Source organism: Molothrus ater, chromosome 1, assembly GCF_012460135.2.
Source record: "Molothrus ater isolate BHLD 08-10-18 breed brown headed cowbird chromosome 1, BPBGC_Mater_1.1, whole genome shotgun sequence".
NCBI classification, from domain to species: Eukaryota; Metazoa; Chordata; class Aves; order Passeriformes; family Icteridae; genus Molothrus; species Molothrus ater.
The window spans coordinates 15,032,250-15,049,920 of NC_050478.2; the positions used below are offsets into that span (position 1 = coordinate 15,032,250).

General features: G+C 37.9%; 1 protein-coding gene across 2 annotated transcripts in view; it reads left to right on the forward strand.

The window, feature by feature from the left end:
- Positions 1-15,477, forward strand: part of KIF5B (kinesin family member 5B) — a 33,255-nt gene extending 17,778 nt beyond the window's left edge. The window contains exons 13-26 of one of the 2 annotated variants that reach the window (XM_036401721.1): positions 732-800; positions 1,740-1,946; positions 3,689-3,832; positions 4,507-4,692; positions 5,555-5,672; positions 6,017-6,078; positions 6,191-6,300; positions 6,476-6,577; positions 8,632-8,692; positions 8,801-8,872; positions 9,027-9,131; positions 9,625-9,841; positions 11,540-11,669; positions 12,926-15,477. In XM_036401721.1, coding sequence (XP_036257614.1) covers positions 732-800; positions 1,740-1,946; positions 3,689-3,832; positions 4,507-4,692; positions 5,555-5,672; positions 6,017-6,078; positions 6,191-6,300; positions 6,476-6,577; positions 8,632-8,692; positions 8,801-8,872; positions 9,027-9,131; positions 9,625-9,841; positions 11,540-11,669; positions 12,926-12,932 — 1,590 coding nt within the window. In that variant the 3' untranslated portion in view covers positions 12,933-15,477. Of the gene's footprint in view, positions 1-731; positions 801-1,739; positions 1,947-3,688; positions 3,833-4,503; positions 4,693-5,554; positions 5,673-6,016; positions 6,079-6,190; positions 6,301-6,475; positions 6,578-8,631; positions 8,693-8,800; positions 8,873-9,026; positions 9,132-9,624; positions 9,842-11,539; positions 11,670-12,925 lie in introns of both variants that reach the window. The other variant, XM_036401713.2, reaches the window with a different exon arrangement.
- The last annotated feature ends 2,194 nt before the right edge of the window (positions 15,478-17,671 follow it).

Genomic DNA, 17,671 nt, shown 5'->3' on the forward strand with positions numbered 1-17,671 from the left:
GGAGGTTGAGCACTGAAACAGGCTCCCCCGTGAAGTGGTCACAACACCAAACCTGACTGAGTTCCAGAAGCCTTTGGACAATGCTCTTGGGCACAGGGTGTGACTCTCAGGGTGTCCTGTACAGGGCTGAGACTTGGGCTTGATGATCCTCATGGGTCTCTTCCAGCTCAGCTTATTCTGTGTTCTGTGTTTAATTTGCCAGTATTCATTCGTTAGCTCAGCTTGTTTAAGTGTTTGCTGAGAGTACTTCCTCTTAATTCTGATGAAGAGAAATCAGAGTTGCCTTTTCTGGTGCTAAAGGAGTATTGTTTGTTAGCTGGAGAACAATGGATGTGGGAAAATGAGTAATTTGAAGACAAATTTTTTTTCTTTTCATGTTTTGGATATTTTATTTGAAATAAAAAAATCTCAAATGTAAGCAGTAGTACTGTGTTTGAATAAAGAAAATATTTTCATTAACAATTAATTGTTCCTTAGAACAACTTGGAGAAGGCTTGCAAAAGCACAGGTGTAAGACTTTTGTTTCTGAAGCATGGTGTATTGCACATACATGCCAGGTTAAGAGCCTAATGAATCAACGAGTTAAAAGAATTCTTTTTTACTTTTACTGCTTTTTGTGTAATTATCTTGGAATAGAGAAAAGTTAGATACGTAATGTCTGCTGTCTTGTAGATTAGTTTTTTTGAGTGGTATTTGTCAGTTTAATGAACACAGTCTTATTTCAACTACAGGATGAAGAAATTAATCAGCAGAGTCAACTAGTAGAAAAACTGAAGACACAAATGTTGGATCAGGAAGAGGTGAGTTTTGCTCTTGCATCTATATTTTATTTTCATTGTCTTTCCATTGAAGAAATTGGTGGTATTTGGAATAGGTCACAGTTTATGACCAGGGAGTAGAATGAAAGCTTACTGCTGCACAACAGTTCTCTTTTATGCCTTATCTAAATACTTTGCCTGTTCCTTCCTCCCACCTACTCTGTGCTGATGGCCAAACTTAAACCAGCTTTACTTGGATCTTAAATATCCATGAAGATTGAAAAAATTGAAATATTTAATGCCAAGACAGTTGTCTTCCCTATGCAGAGTTAGCAGGTTGTCAAAACTGAAGGTAACTTGATTTAATGTAAGAAATCTGTTCTAAGGTTTCCTTCTGGTCAGTTGCTGTACAGAGAGAGAAAGAGAGAGAGGGAAATGTATAGGCCCATAATGAAAAAGGAAGCATCTATGTGTTAATTCACACCATACTTGCTAGAATATTCAAATTATTTGTATGCACATGGAGCTACTGTTTAATTATTAAATAAATAAATCTGCTTTTTTAGCAGTTGTACCCTTTGTCTAGTTATTCTTCAGCAGCTAACAGTGTTAAAATGCTGAAGTTTAGTCCCTAGACAATAGCATTCCAGACTCATGAGTAGTGTTCAGTGGCTTTTTTGAGAACTTGAGAATATTCCGTGTGCATTTCTGGTTGCTACTCCTATATGTCTTCACTTATAATCACTTCCATTTGTAGGATAATTAAAAACTTAAAGAACTGTGAATATAGATGGTGAATTTAGTTTTTCATTATATTCTGTTCTTGGTATCCTTATTGCATGAAGCTAGTCACTAGGAATGTAGAATGTAGTGCTACAAGCTATTGTAGCAGCTGAAAGCATTAATAAAATTCAAGGTATGTGTGGAGTTTTCTTAATGATTATTTATTGTATTTTTATTAAACCTCTGTCAATGTTGCAGCTTCTGGCATCAACCAGACGGGACCAAGACAACCTGCAAGCAGAGTTGAATCGTCTTCAGGCTGAAAATGATGCTTCTAAAGAGGAAGTGAAAGAGGTGCTACAAGCCCTTGAAGAATTGGCTGTCAACTATGATCAGAAGTCTCAGGAAGTAGAAGATAAGGCAAAGGAATATGAACTGCTTAGTGATGAACTCAATCAAAAATCGGTATGAATTTGGGATAAGAAATTACTGACAATCTTCAGTGTGACTTTCTTGCCTTACCTGTGTTTTTTTAAAGTCATTTGAAAATGTTTCACAAGGGAAAATGAGATCCTAAGTCTAAAACTTACTTCATTTTTGCAGAGAATGATTATCTAAAGCCTGTAAGCTTAAGAAAAATTGTATGGTGATTATTGACCTTGATAGTGCCTGTCTTTTTAGTGCCTGTGACATTTTACTACCTGCAGAGTATTCACAAATATCCTAGGTGTCAAAACTTAACACTTTCATTACATCATGCTGGTTTTGTTTGTCTTTCTAGTGTAGTTGGGAAACTCCTGACTTAAGAATCTGCTTTTTCCAATCTTGAAGTTGCAGTGAGCATGCTGCAGTTTGTCTTGAAAGGAATGTGTATTTGCCTGCTGTGTGTTTGGAATGTGAGATAACTTACTTTGATGCCTTCAAAAATAAGCAGTTTGGTTTACTTTCTGAAAGGAGTAGATGGGGATGTATTCCACAAGATAGCCTTTTAAAATACAGATGCAGCATCAGTCTCACAGGCTACTGTGCACCTCCTTACAGCCCTGAACTGACATCCTCCTTACATTTCTGAACTGGCAGTTTTGGTAGCCAGTTATTTGGCAGACCTCCGTCAGTTTTATGTTAAGCAGTTAATACTCTACCTACTGTCCTAAAATTCTAAGTAATGGAAAGGATCAGCATGTTTGCTGGTATTGCAGACATGACAATATCCATGACACAAGTCTCACTCTTCTCTGTTCCTGAAGATAAGAGGGTCTGAGTCTTCTAGTGGCTGTGTCTTCCAATTTTCAGTTAGTAAGATTTGACTTGGGAGAGCACTAGTGATGTAACTGAAGTTCACAAGATCATGAAACTTCTTTTTAATCTTCTGAGTGTTCTGAACTGGTAACTTACATCACTTAAAGATTGGCCAAAAGTCAGAGAATTATGGAAGTCAGAGTCTTATGAGCAGCATTTAAAGTCTTTTGGAGTAGGCTTGTTCTGTGTGTATGATTCTGAAGTGTATGGTTTGTTTTTTGATGTGGTTTTTTTTTCTTGTTTGCTTTATTGATGTAGTTTTTAGTTATAGGTACTGATTCTAGATATTATAACTAACATCCAGTGAGTGTCATGAATAACTCAATCTGCAAGAAAGCAACTGTTCAGAGGTGTCATAAACTGAAGACATCCCAATCTGGCACTGCTAACCCATGCAGTAACCATCCTTGGCATCTCTGTCTCAGATGCAGACTAATAGCAGACTCTTGAGCGTGCAAGCTGCTGAGCTGCAGCCACTACAACCACAGCAGCTCAAACCAGCTGAAAAAGTGCTCAAGAATAAAAGTTGTGCTTATAAAATATCAGTACAAGAGTATTCTCATTTTTTGATTTGCAAGTAGGAAAGAGTTAAGAGCTCTGCAGATAGAGGTGAAATTGTTTTAATTTACCAAAATATGGTGGAAGGTGTTGGACTTGCTGTCCATTTACTCTTTTCTATTTCTATACATGTGATTCCCTGCAATATTTAATTGTATATAACTCTAAATGCTGTTTAACAGTATTAACACTAATTTTGCTGCAGAATTTTAACATTTTGTGAGTTGAAGGTCTCTGTCCCCAGTAGTTAGCTCTTTCAGAAGAAATGCTGGTTCTCTGTAAATAGTATGACACTAGTTCCAAGAACAAGAGTGTGTTTTGCTAATCAAAGGTAACTTCTTTTACTATAGGTCACTTTAGCCAGTATAGATGCAGAGCTTCAGAAACTTAAAGAAATGACCAACCATCAGAAGAAACGAGCAACAGAAATGATGGCCTCCTTACTAAAAGATCTTGCAGAGATTGGAATTGCAGTAGGAAATAATGATGTCAAGGTAAGAGTTAATCACTGCTGTTTTCAGTGCCATGTATTAAACACATGCATTGTGGATAGGTGGGGACATTTTCTTAGTATGGTAAAGATTACTACCATAGGAAGCTTCATCTATATTAATAATTTGGACATAAGCTTCTCCATTGCTTGTATTGTGACTTAATCAGGTCCCAGACAGAATTTTATTATGCACAGACAAGGAAGGGCATGCATGATTTTTTTTCTGAAGCAGTGTTCTCATTCCTGTTATCAAACTGCTGTATGAAGCGGTCTTAATCAACAGCATTGTCTTGGAAATCTAATACTGACTTACAGTGACAATCAGGATGACACTTGCATTAAAAACAGCATGAGGACATGAAATAAAAGTCTAGAAGATGGCTATAGGGCAAGAATGACTTGCAGTAAGTCATTCTGAGCAGTATTAGAAATAAATTGTGAATTGCATTTACTTCTTCAAGCAACTCATTGTCTTTGTACAAACTTCTCAATAATCAATCTGAAAACTTAAATACCAAAATGTAAGTTTGGTTGTTTTTTTTTTTTTTCTCTTAAGTTCTGTGGCTGTCAGTTGAGGCTGGGGATGTGTCCTGGCCATTAAGATGCTCCAGTACACTGTTAGTTCACTTCTGTTGTGTGAGCTTTCTAAATGTGCTATTCCACCCTTTTCAGCAGCCTGAGGGAACTGGCATGATAGATGAGGAATTCACAGTTGCAAGGCTGTACATTAGCAAAATGAAATCAGAAGTGAAAACAATGGTGAAACGTTGCAAACAGTTAGAAGGCACACAAGCTGAAAGCAATAAGAAAATGGAAGAAAATGAAAAGGAGTTGGCTGCCTGCCAGCTCCGGATCTCACAGGTAAATATTTCTCTACAGTGCAGTGTTCTTTATAAATTAAATTCATTAACCTATTAGGAGAAAAAAAAAGTTGCAGGGGTTTTTTGGCACCTAACAAAGCGCACTGTGAGTGAACAGCCATAAGACTCAGCTGTTTCCTTAGTACTGTCATCAGATTGGATGCTTCTAAGTAATTCTGCATGGCAGGAAGTCAGAATTCCTGCAATTTATCTGTAGCCTGCTAATGCTTTTGTAGCACTTGTATTAAATACTAGAGCCTCTGTGTTCTCTATCACAGGATTCTTTACAAATACAAGTCTTACAGAAGCAGTGGCTAGTGGGCACTCTGCCTGCTAATGCTCCAGGCTGGAAGTGGGAGAGGTAATAGCAGAGTAAAATTCCAAGAGGTTTGTATAGCAGATTAAATTTATTTCTAATGTGAGAAAGGTCCTTTTAATGTGATTGTTAGAAAAGATAAGTAATGTGAATTCTAACACTTCTGAAAACTGTAATCTAGACATGCAGTTTAATATTTCTGTATATTGTTTTTCATACAGATAATCATCTCTTTTAAAATCAGGAGATGCACATTTCAGGGCAATTTTCTAAATACAGTGGCCCTCTCTTGCCTCTGCTAGTATTTAACATTCAAAACATCTCCCAGCCAAAAATGTATTTCATTCCAACCCAGAATAAAGACATTGTCTTAAAGGCTGCATTACAGATCTACTTGAGTAGTCATATTCTTTTAAGAGTCTAGCTGGCGCCATTTTTGTTTTGAGATGAGATTACTTGTTGTGTAAAAAATAAGTATGAACTGTTTATGCAGATGTAATTCCATAGTACCCAGTTCCAAAGCAAATGAATCTTTTCATTCCACAAGCATGAAGCCAAGATCAAGTCACTGACTGAATATCTTCAGAATGTGGAACAGAAGAAGAGGCAGCTGGAAGAATCTGTGGATTCCCTTAATGAAGAATTAGTTCAACTCCGAGCACAGGGTAGGACTTGCCTCCCTACACCCCACCCACCACCACCATTTTAACAATATAGTGATAAATATAAAGTGGGAATTGCTCTGTTCTGTTTAGGTTGAAAGGTAGAGCTATAGAAAGGCTTTTTGCTACTAAACATGTAGCATTAATCCATGGTAAAACATGTTTGCTGCTTGAAAGAACTGTTATTGATAGGATTAAAGGTGTTACTAATTTAATTAATTTTTGTGGTGGGAGGGGACTTTTTCCAAATTGTATGGTGTTGGTAAGGGAAGGGACGTCAATGCCATCATCCATGTGATTGCATAGATACCTGGCTGAATGGTTTTTTTGTTCTCTATCCCTTCTAGAAAAGGTCCATGAAATGGAGAAAGAGCACTTAAATAAGGTTCAAACTGCAAATGAAGTCAAGGTAAGTCAATTTCATTGCTTAAAAAAGAAGAAAACCCCAACAACCCAAATCATCCCAGAGTGAAGCCTGGTGGTAACTCAGAGCATTTAATATGTTCTGGTTTTTCTAATAGCAAGCTGTGGAGCAGCAAATTCAGAGCCATCGTGAGACACATCAGAAACAAATCAGTAGCCTGAGAGATGAAGTTGATGCAAAGGAGAAGCTCATCACTGAGCTTCAAGAGTAAGTACTTGTCTTTATTTTAGTGGTGCCAAATGTCTCTGGACTGGGCAAGTACGGAAGCAGAGTACAGTGGGAGGAAGTGGTGAGAGTTTCCTCCAGAACTGTCCTCCTGTCTTCCATTTTGTTACTGAATGGGCAAAAGTTTCAGCTGATAAAATATTTACTTTGTGTTCAGCCAAAACCAGAAGATGATGCTTGAACAGGAACGTCTGAGAGTTGAGCATGAGAAGCTGAAAGCAACTGATCAGGAGAAAAGCAGAAAACTTCATGAGCTTACGTGAGTGATAATAAAAGTGATGCATGAAACAAATGTGTGTGGGGATACTTGCTCTATAACTAGTGACCTAATAGGATGCAGTGCATCATATTAGGTCACTAGTTATAGAGCATGTCACTAGTTATAGCATGCTTGTTAAGGAGGCCTTCTTGAACCTTTTTTGAAACCTTTGCACTGCGTGAATACTTAAAACAGGAAGTAAAACTATGAAAGATATGAAGGCCACAACTGGTTTTTTTTTTGTTGTTGTTATGCTATGGATTGAAGTAGCTTTCCAGTTTGCAGCTAAGTATTGCATTCTGTAAGACTGCAAGAGTCTTCTAACAATTCCCCTTACTCTTTTTGTGGTTCTTCTGTTCCCTTAATCTTTTTATGGTTCTTAGGTGATTTAACTTGTTAGGTGGCTCTAATTGGTTTATTCTTAAAATTAAACAGTTGCATGCTTCATTGATTAACTAAATACAATGTGTTAGTGAATTAGAGACTCGAAAGTTAGTGGAAAAGTGGAATTACATTCTACTTGCAGGTACTATCCAGTCAAACTTGAAAAGAGTTCTCAGCTTCTAGAAATCTGACCTTAAACTCCTGGAAATCTTTCTAAGTGTATCAGTAGTAACCCCTTCCTGGTGCATACAAACTTATCTTTACAGAAGCTAAAAATACATTATTCTTAAAAGTACGCTTTGAAAAGTTCTTTTTGGCTAAGTTTAAAACACACAGGGGTTTTTATCATGGTATTTGAAGTAATCAGAGGGACCTGACTCATCTGTGCTGATCACCAAGAAGCAATGCTTGCCTTTTTTTTTTTTTACCTTTTTGTTTGTTTGTCCTGTTTAATTGACTAAAACTTTAACAGTACTCTGATCTTGTGATTCCATCTTATTTTGATTTATCTATCTGCCACAATTATTACAAAACTTACATTAACTACAATAGGTTTTCTTGTAAGATTTGCTATACATACCACATTACTGCTTTCCATTTCAGTTTGTAGGCTCAGCTACATCTAGTACTGACCACTTTAAAGCACCTGCTGTATAGGAACATTCCTCTTCAAAAGATTTCCAAAGAAGTTCTAAAAATTGTATTCTGTGTCCTCCCCCAGACTTTTTGAATCCAGTTGTTTTCCACTGAATATCATAAATGTGCATGGCAAATGACAGACCAGGAACAAAGCAGATTATTCACTTTAATTTTTTCCATTTGAAGTTGTAGGAGATGCCTGGAACTATTTATCCTGGAAAATGGATAGGATATTGGCATTATTTAGAATATTAGAACAAATTTATTAGATCAAATGTTTGGTCATTTAACTGTGAGCTAGTAGTGAAACTGACTGAGTGAGGAGAAATTCCAAGAGGAAAAGAAGTTTTTTTAACTACTTAACAGGAATGCTTCATTTTTTTCACTTTATATTCTAATCTCAGGTCATAAAAAAAACATCCACATTCCTTTCCTGTATTCTATCATCTTGGTAACTGCACTGACTTACAGTTCTGAGAAAGAACATTTCCTGTGCAGAAAATGCTTTCACAGTAACTGGCAAGACAGCAGCTCTGTATACAGATAATCATCAGGTTCTATTCCTGTACTCTGACATTGTTGTTTATGATGCTGGTTTTGCCAATGTGTTGAGAGTGAGGTGTTAAAGAAAACAAAGAGAAAATTTTTAATCTGGCACATGATCCTTATCTCAGCTGGTCACAGCTAAGAACATTTGTAGAATAAGATCTCCCCAAATATTCACTCCAAAGTGGACTCTAAGAGTCTTGTCTTTTACAATTCTAGAAACTTTTACAATTTATGCATCTGAATGTACTTGTTTGTATTCCATATTAGAAGTACATCCCTCTTTTCCTTTTACAACTCCCCCAATCCCACCACCCCCATGCCATACAGATTTCTGAGTGTCATCTGTTGGTTCCATCTTTAATTTAAGACTTCAGCCAAAATACTTTTTTCATTTGTACCATAGAGTGTTAATTACTCTAGTCCTCTGAAAGAAAATTTCTGATTTTTCTAGGATATTTCAGGAACAATTTATTCTCTTTTAGGGTTATGCAGGACAGACGGGAACAAGCGAGGCAAGATTTAAAGGGTTTGGAAGAGACTGTGGTAAGTAGTCAGAATATATTCCAAAGCAAATGTCAATATTTGTCTTTTTTTTTTTTTTTTGTTTCAGAGTTTGTTTGGGTTGTGTTAATTTCTTGTCCTTTATTGTAGGCAAAAGAACTTCAGACTCTTCACAATCTTCGGAAGCTGTTTGTTCAAGATCTGGCTACTAGAGTGAAAAAGGTAATGTGGTGCTGTAGCTAAACTTGTTGCTTCTGGGAATGCTGCATGAATTTCAGTTTAGAACTAAGTTAGGAGCTGATGTTTATTTGGTTTAATTTTTATGGCTATGGAAATTCAGATTTGTTCTCAGCCTCCTGTCTCCCTCCCCCTGCAGAGTGCTGAGATCGACTCAGATGATACAGGAGGCAGTGCTGCACAGAAACAGAAGATTTCCTTCCTTGAGAATAATCTTGAACAGCTTACAAAGGTTCACAAGCAGGTACAGTGAGACTTCATTTCAAATTTTAATGAAACTACTCCAGATCCATTATTACAGAAGCAACTGTCTATTGGTCATAAAATAGGTAAATACTTCTACATCTTAAGTGTGTCTCTTGATACAGGAAAACTTCAGTCTATTATTTTGTAACATAAATTAATTAGCTGTTTTAAGTACATGTGGGTGTATAATAAAATAGCTGCATTTAAACAGAAGGGGATCCAGGTTTGTGTTTAGACTGCATATATGAGTCTGAGGGCTGCTTGCCTGTCTCAGATGTAAGAGGTGTCTCTGTGGGTAGCAGGTTCTTCCACAGTAACTGATTTTGCAAATGACAGTCTCAATGTCACTGACCTCCACAGATTTACTAAAAGCTTAAACAAAGTTAATATAGTAAGCCTACTGCTTTGCCTCTTTAGGGGTGAGGAGGGTATTTGGTTAGCTCTCCCTATGAAGGGAGATTGCACAAAAATAAACACTTCTGGTTTTGTAGCTGGTACGTGATAATGCTGATCTGCGCTGCGAACTTCCTAAACTGGAGAAGCGACTCAGAGCTACGGCTGAAAGGGTTAAAGCTTTGGAGTCTGCCCTGAAGGAGGCCAAAGAGAACGCTTCTCGTGATCGCAAGCGCTACCAGCAAGAAGTAGATCGTATAAAGGAAGCTGTAAGATCCAAGAATATGGCCAGAAGAGGACATTCGGCACAAATTGGTGAGTGAAGAATCCCCTACCCTAAAGCTTCATCTCTCCTACCTTTTTTTTGTTTTGTTTTTGTTTATGTGATCTTTCAGCCCTCATTGAAACTGCACATATCAATGTGATCTATTTTCCACTGTGAGTTATATTTTGGTTAACAGACTGTGTGTGGAGGGGGTACTTTATGGTTGTTTGCCTTTTTATTTATTTTATTTGGCTTTGGAAAAGGCTTACCAACCTAGATTTCTAGCCTGAATATGTTATATTTCCCGGAGGAAACAGTACACTGCATGTGAGTCTTAATCTCTTAGATGATTCCAATTCCATTCCAATTTCTAAGACTAAATAGGTATTTCAAGAAAACAAGAAAGATTAAGCCATCACCTTCAACAACAATATCAACAAAAGTGACCTGATCTTAAGGGGCAGAGGAGCAGACAGAAACCCAGAATATCCAAAGATCCTTAATTACCTTTTCAGTTCTTTGTTCCAAAACGTAGAGTATCCACAGCCCTCTCTAGGGGAAAATAACAGAAAAATGGGTGGGAGGGTGGAGGCAGAATAGTCATATTCCTTTGCTCTTCCACCTGCCATTACTCTGCCAAGTGCTGAGGATGGAGAAAGTGTGTGACCTGTGGAGAACTTAACTGTGCACATTACACTACAGCTGTAGAACTGAAGCACTTCAGTCAGCAATACACTTCTCTTAATTGTTAATGTCACTAAAATGAATGTTGCAGTTAAATTTTACTCATATTCTGCAGGTCTGCAAAGAGCTGTTGCAAAATAGTTAAAAATTTTTGGTCACATGAAGTGACAGCTTGCAGACAGGTGCTTTTGTGTCTTAATTTTCTCTCAAATGGTCTCCAAGAAAACAACAATTCTCTGGTGAGCTCACCTGAGGTACACAGCCTCTCGTCATTAAATGTCTAGATGAACTAGTCATGTCTTCCTGGAGATCAGTTTCCTATAAGGCAGTAATTGAGAAGTGTTTCTCTGCTGCAGCTGCTGCCTGTAGGTTCTTTTTTGCCTGCTGAAATTTTAAGTGCTTCTCTTTAATATTACAGAACTTTGTGAAGTCATACACATACATTATGTGTGTTCTGTTAAGAGCTAAGTGCAAAACTGATTGAAAATACAGTTTATTAAGTGTATGCAGCTAATGAACAACCTGTCAAAACTGCTGGATTTTTACTTTGGCTATAGAGCAAGTTTTATTTTTGTGTGGTGGTAGGTTGATGAAGCAGTGTTATCTATGGAGTATTGGTACACAGAACCACCTGCAGAGACAGAAACTATTGACTTTATCAATAAGTAGATGTGGGAAGGACAGCAAGTACGATTCCTTACTGATACATAACTCTCAGGAAGCTGTCTTAGTGTTGTGTCTTATTTGAGTTCTTATTGCCAAAAAAAAGGATTCATAGAAGGTAATGCATTAGGTGGCACAGATAATTCTTGTGAAGATAATCCTTATCAGAAGCTTTGCAACTTTAACAGGGAACAATAAAAGCAAAGCCTTGTCTATTCTCCAGGGTTTGTTGTAGTTGACACTAATCTGTTACGTTCTCACAATGCCATCCTCTAAACTCGTTTTCTTATTCCAAGTGCATTCAGTTGTGACTATGGCATTTGGCTAATGATATCAGTAAATTTGAATAATCCAAGGTATTGTTGTGTGTACATTTGTAAGTCCCATTTCTTGTCGTGCAGCTAAGCCTATCCGCCCTGGCCAGCATCCAGCGGCTTCTCCAACTCATCCAAGTGCAATTCGCGGTGGAGGTGCGTTCACTCAGAACAGCCAGCCAGTTGTGCTGCGCGGAGGCGGACGGCAAGACAAAGTGTAAGTTTGTCTTGTAGCTTTTTTTAAAATGTGTGATCAGACCACTTTGTGTTAGGTTTATTACAGTTCATTCTGTGGCATAAAGCCACTCAAATAGTCAGATTAATAGTCAGTCTCCTTTTTACAGAATTTTAGAGCCAGTGGGATGGTATAATGTACACCTGACTAAAGATGCTGCTGCTTTTCTTCTTAAGTGTGTTTGCTGTAAAATGGTCATTCTGATGGTGTTCTGCAGGAGTAGAACAAAATGTGGAAACAATCTGTTGGAGATGGTTACCAGTCAAAGACAGTAAATCCTTTCTGTTTGAGAAAGGATTGGATATTTTCAATTCTTTTGGCTTGCTAGTATCTTTTTAAATACGGTTTTCTTCTGGAAAACATTTGGTGGTGAAACAAAATTTACTATATTTTTCATGTTATTTATTTTCTCTAATCTCCAAAGTAATTACATGTTGCATGGTATTTAATATGTTTAAGTTGCTTTACTGAATCATCTCTCTTCTTAATTAATATCTGCTTCATAGTTGGTTGTCTATTGTTCACCTAACAGTAATGCTATACTTTATATTCCCTGTTGTCATCTTTACTTTTGAATGTGTCTATAAATGTCTTGTAGACATTCCCTTAGTTACTTATCTGCATCTTCAGTTTGAAATACATCTAAAATGGGGTGAGGTGCTTGAAATCTGGGTGCTCCTCTTCTGAAGGGCTCCAGAACAGCTTATGTCAATCTTGTTTCTGTTTGTTTGTTTTCATTAGCTGATTGACTTTTCCAAGCTTTCTCTCCAATTCAGAGAAAACTGGGCTGTAGTACTAGTCAAGGTACCTGGTTCTGTTCAGAAATGTCTCTTAGTGAATTAGAGGTTAAACTGATGGGTGCTTCAGCCTTGAATAACATTTGCCTTGAATGACCAAGGAGTTGCCACTACCCAGGAATAGCAGCAACAGTCGTGGGAAGTGGAGCTGGGCTCTAAGTGGTTTCTGTCTGTAATGTTTACTCCATTATTGCAATCCAAATTGCATACCTAGTCAGTTTGTGGTGCTGAAAAATCGTTGGTAGCAGACAGCATTGCTTAAATGCTTTGTGTGCTGTGTGATTTCCTATTTTAAAGTGGTTTTTTTATTAGCACTTATCTGAGTGGTTTAAGAACTGGGCTCTTAAAGGCCATGTAAATAGTGATATGGTCTACTGTAAATGCAAATAACTTTGCTTTTTTGTCTTAACGCTGTGATTTTTTTCTTTTTTTCATTTACAGTTGCTGAAAAGTAAATGCAGCATGAGGAGGATTGGATATTGTGTAGAGGGAGTCATTCCATGACAATAATCTCTCCTTTTGGGGACTGTAGGATTATTTTTTGAAAATTGTATAAATTATACCTGGCCTGTACAGCTCTTCCCCCTTCTACAAATTCTGCTAACTGATTCCCAAAAAAAACCAACTAGAGTGCAATTTTGGCGTCTTGAAAAATGACATGTTACTTAAAGTGTAGCTCTGCTTATTACACAGTTTGTCTTTCATGTCTTAAATTTAGTCTGCACTGTGCCAAGCTGAATGTACGTTGACAAAAATCTTAGTTTGAATTTTCTAGCTTAATTTGTGTACATCTTATTGTCTTAGAGAATGTGCAACAGTGTTTAAGTATACTTTCATTTTTACCACTTCACATAACACTACATGTCCCACTGAATTAGGGCGGCACTCTGCATTACAGTGTTCCTTTGGAATGCTGCATTGAGCGTTGGAGCTGACTGTGTTTGGACAGTGTGAGGATCCTGAAGTGCTGACACGGCTGCACCGCCGACCTAAAGAGTTGGGCGAGAACAGGGCTCTGTAACTGTTACCTCAGCCAGTGCCTGGCCACAGGGTGACTTAGAGTTAAATACTGTACAGAAATAAGAGCAAACCTGAGTTTACAACAAAGACTTTGGCAATGGATTATCCCATCTGTCCTGTTCCTGGTTCTGCACACAGTACGGTCTAGTGGAGTGAAAACATTCTGCTTCATTCTGATGGGCCTGTCTGTCCATTTGTCTGTATCTGTGACGGTTCACTTTCACTATTTTGTAATAGTGAAATGAAGGCAATCTAAACTGTAACTTTATATTCCACTACATACAGTCCTGGAATTTTTGACTAAAATTTTAATTTTCAATTTAAAAAGCCTTTTTCAGCAACAGGCCAATGAATTCAGATACATAAATAAAGGACACAACTTTTTAAAACTGATGTATCCAGAAATGCCAGAGGCATGTGTTTAAAATAACAATAAAATAAAGTGCTACCCTGAATTGTATTTGTAATTCATTTGTAAGTAGGTATATGAAATGTCCAAAGTAGTAGTTGTTGAATATTTTTTCTTCTCTTTCCAATAAAGTCCTGTAAAGTGGCTAACAAAACAAAACGTGGGGTTTTGATTTTTCTGTTTTGTTTTGTTTGTTTGTTTTGAGCTCTGGTACTCTCACTGAGCTGAATCCAGGGTTTAAAGTTTTATAGTATAATTTACTTAACTTATTCATAGGGTTTAGCCACTATAATTTTTAGGACAGCCTTCTTCTGTATAGAAACTAGCTAGTTACCAGGTCTTTAAGAAAGAAGAAACTTAGTGTTGCTGGAAGAATTCAATGAGTTTCAGACCTGGTTGATAAAACTTTTTGTTCTGGCTTGAGTTTTTTGCTGGGTATTCAGTTACTGTGGAAACAGTAGAAACTCTGTGACTGTTCAGACAGCAAATCACTTTCAATTTTTATATTTTAAAATAGGCAAAATATTTATATTATGATGGAGTATAGTCAAATTTTAGACTTTGAACCACTTTTTTTCTATATCTACAGTAGTCTGAATTTTTAGTAGTTTGATTTTTAAAGGTTGAGTGTATCAGTTGGAAATCCCACTATTTTGGAGTTCTCAGCTTTTAAGACAGTTTTCTTCACTAAAGCCACCGAACACTCCAAACTTGTAGTTGTTTTAGAGCACAGTTGAAGGCAGCATAATGAGGGAAAAAAATAAAGAAACAACATATTTTGAATTAAATTTCTCATCATGGAATCAGCACTGTCCATCATCTTTCTCAATGTTAACTACAGGTTTTCAGGCCTTCATTTGTCAATGTGCAATCATAAAAACAAAACAACACACTCAAATGAAGCAGGATTTTTTCTCATGCCTGTGAATGGGGGTTTCATTCCTGTAGGTAATTGTCATGGGTTTTGGTGCTGAAAATTGCTGTGTTTAAAAAATTAGATTAAATAGGAACTAGTGTGTAGCTCAGTGTACATCACCTTTTTATATTTAAACTTTTTTTTTTTATTTTAAACCTTTTATGAAGTTTACCAAGAACTGCCTCTTAAAATGTAAAAAATGAAAAAAACACACAACGTTCTGTGCTTTCTGGTTTGGCTGTCATAGGTCAGCCAGACAGGACAATTACTGTATTTTGTAAATGAAAGTATTCAATCTATACAGGGAATGTTCAACACTGCTATTTCGACTTGCAGTTTTTGAGTGGTTCTTATTTTTATGTTCCTCTAGATCATATTTTTAAAAGATGGTTTAGGATAGGAACTTGGTGAAATAATATTTATTTCTGGTGAACAACTAAATTATTTACATAACTTAAATGCTGACTCACTACTGTGTGTAACTCTAAATTTGACATGAGGACAAGTCTACCTGTGGAATCTGATTTAACTTCAGTACACTTAAGATGCATTAAAACAATTGGTTTGGGGAAGACGCCATATAGTTTTAACTTACCTGCATGCTGTAAATGTATTTGTGTTTAAATAAAGAGGAGAAAAATCTTTGAACTTTTGTGCATTTATTCCATTTATTATCTCTACAAGTGTTCAAATGTGGTGATGCAACAGTCTTTTCCAGGTGTGTTGTGTTGTGCTTGGGGCTCTCCTGACTGTGGTGTCACTTCTCTGTATGGTGGTGCTCAAAGCTCTCTTTTATCCACATGCTTGGACAGTTGTTTCCAGAATCCATGTAAACTTGGTTGGAAAGGAATTACCATGAGTTATCACTTGCTTTGTGAGCCTCTCTTTTCTTAAACTTGGTGTCTGCTGATTTGGTGACCCCCCATTCTGGTTGAGACAGATTAATCAATTTCCAGTATTTCTGTGCCATCTAGACTTTTGTAGGCTTCCTTTCCTTTCCAGGGACTCATTTTCCTTTACCAGTATCTGTAATAGCTGATTCTGCTTTTTCTTAGTGCTATTGAACTGATGTTTTTTATGGAGCAGTGTGGTTATGCAAGGCTGCACACGACTTCTGGATAATTTCTACAGAAAAAAAATTTAGCTCGATGTATAGCTTTGATCTATAAATATATATAAAAAGCAGAAAGGAGTTAATGATTTAAGTCTGCCTGTACAGTTACTGTAAAAGCAAAGATCTCAGGAGGAAGAAATTGCATCTGTAAAACTGTTGAGCAGTGAGCTGATCTAGACTGTAAAATATTTCCCAGTGTGCCCTGTTAACAGAAGATGGCTCAGTCACAGAGCTCCCTTTTGAATAAATCTCTGAATCTGCTAGGGGATGATCAACTCAGACCTCTTTAATTGCAGACAACCACTAAGGGTTGCTCAGAAAGGAAAGGAAACCTTTCACTTTGAAGTTTCTTATGAGCAATAAAATGGTCCAAAATCACTTTCGAAAGTGAGCAAAAAATATGACTGCATCTCTGCCAGGGAAAAACTGTGTTTACCTGCACTGTCAAACTGGTAAGGAGTTCATTGGCTGGCCTAGGTCCTTCCCCCTTGAATGCACCGAGGAGTTGTAACACCCGTTTAGGAAGTGTCAAAATGAATCACAAAGAGTGCAAAACTGCCACTTAAGTACGTATTAGGGAAATAAATGACGAAGGAAACACCTCTGGAAGATGATCACTGTGAACTGATGGGTACGTCAGAGTTTTTGCCTGGGGAGTTTTGAGCTCATTTCTTTTGCCTTGGGAGTTTTGAGCTCCTGAGTCTTCCTGAACGCGGCACGGGGCTGTTCATTGTTTTATTTTTACCCAGCCCTTGCTGGGGGCAATGCGGGGAGGGCAGTTTGAGCTGCTGACTCCTTGGAGTGTTTCCCTGCCAAAGCTGATGGGGCAGAGGGTACCATCAGTCAGCTGCGCTGTCCGGGGTCATGGGCAGAAGAGAAGAAAAGAAGGAAAATACAGTACAAAAGAAAGGCTAAACAGGCTCTATTTGCATTTGAAAAGGAAAGTAAGAGGGTAATGGTTCTAAAGGGAAAGCTGAGGCGTTGCATAAGCGTTGTGTGGCATATCTGCACCCAGGGATGTCCTGCAGGCTGTGCTCTGCATGGTGTGGGCACGGCGGTGTTGTGGAACAGAGCTAAATCCATGGAGTGTCTCCACCTCCAGTACCGAGGGAAGTGTTGATATGTACCTGCAGCAAGGAGGGCAGCATAACCCACATTCTCCGCGTTCCTGAATCCACAAAACTGGGCGTGGAAATAACTCGGAGGTGCCCCCGCGTGTGCGTTAGAGAGCTATTTCCACAGCTCCTGTTGTGAGGAGCAAATGCCTGAAAACCCCTGTCCTGTAAGTCAGCTAGATAGTTTCTTACAGTTGAAGACAAATACACTTCACAGCTTATAACAGGGTATTGAAGATACCTGTGAGTCCCATTGCTCTTTCAGTGGATTCTTGATTTTGCTTTTGTCAGGAGCAGCATTAAAAAGGAAAGGTAAATTAGCTCAACAAAGTGTAAATGTCGGGCTTTATCCTGTCTGCTGATCGCCCTCATCAACAGGCCCGGTTCCATCGGCCAGGGGCGGGTTGTGCTGCCGGGACAGATGTTTGAAGTGATCACTCATCATCCGATAAACAAGCGAGTATTTGGAGGGTGTTTTGTAACGATCTTCCCTGAGAGGGTGTAAATGATTCTTTGAATGCTTTTACTGCAGGAAATACCCTTCAGCAGAAACCAGGACAGAAATAGTCTGCTGCTCAGGAAGGCTCGTTTCAGCCACAGCTCCCTGCGAGCC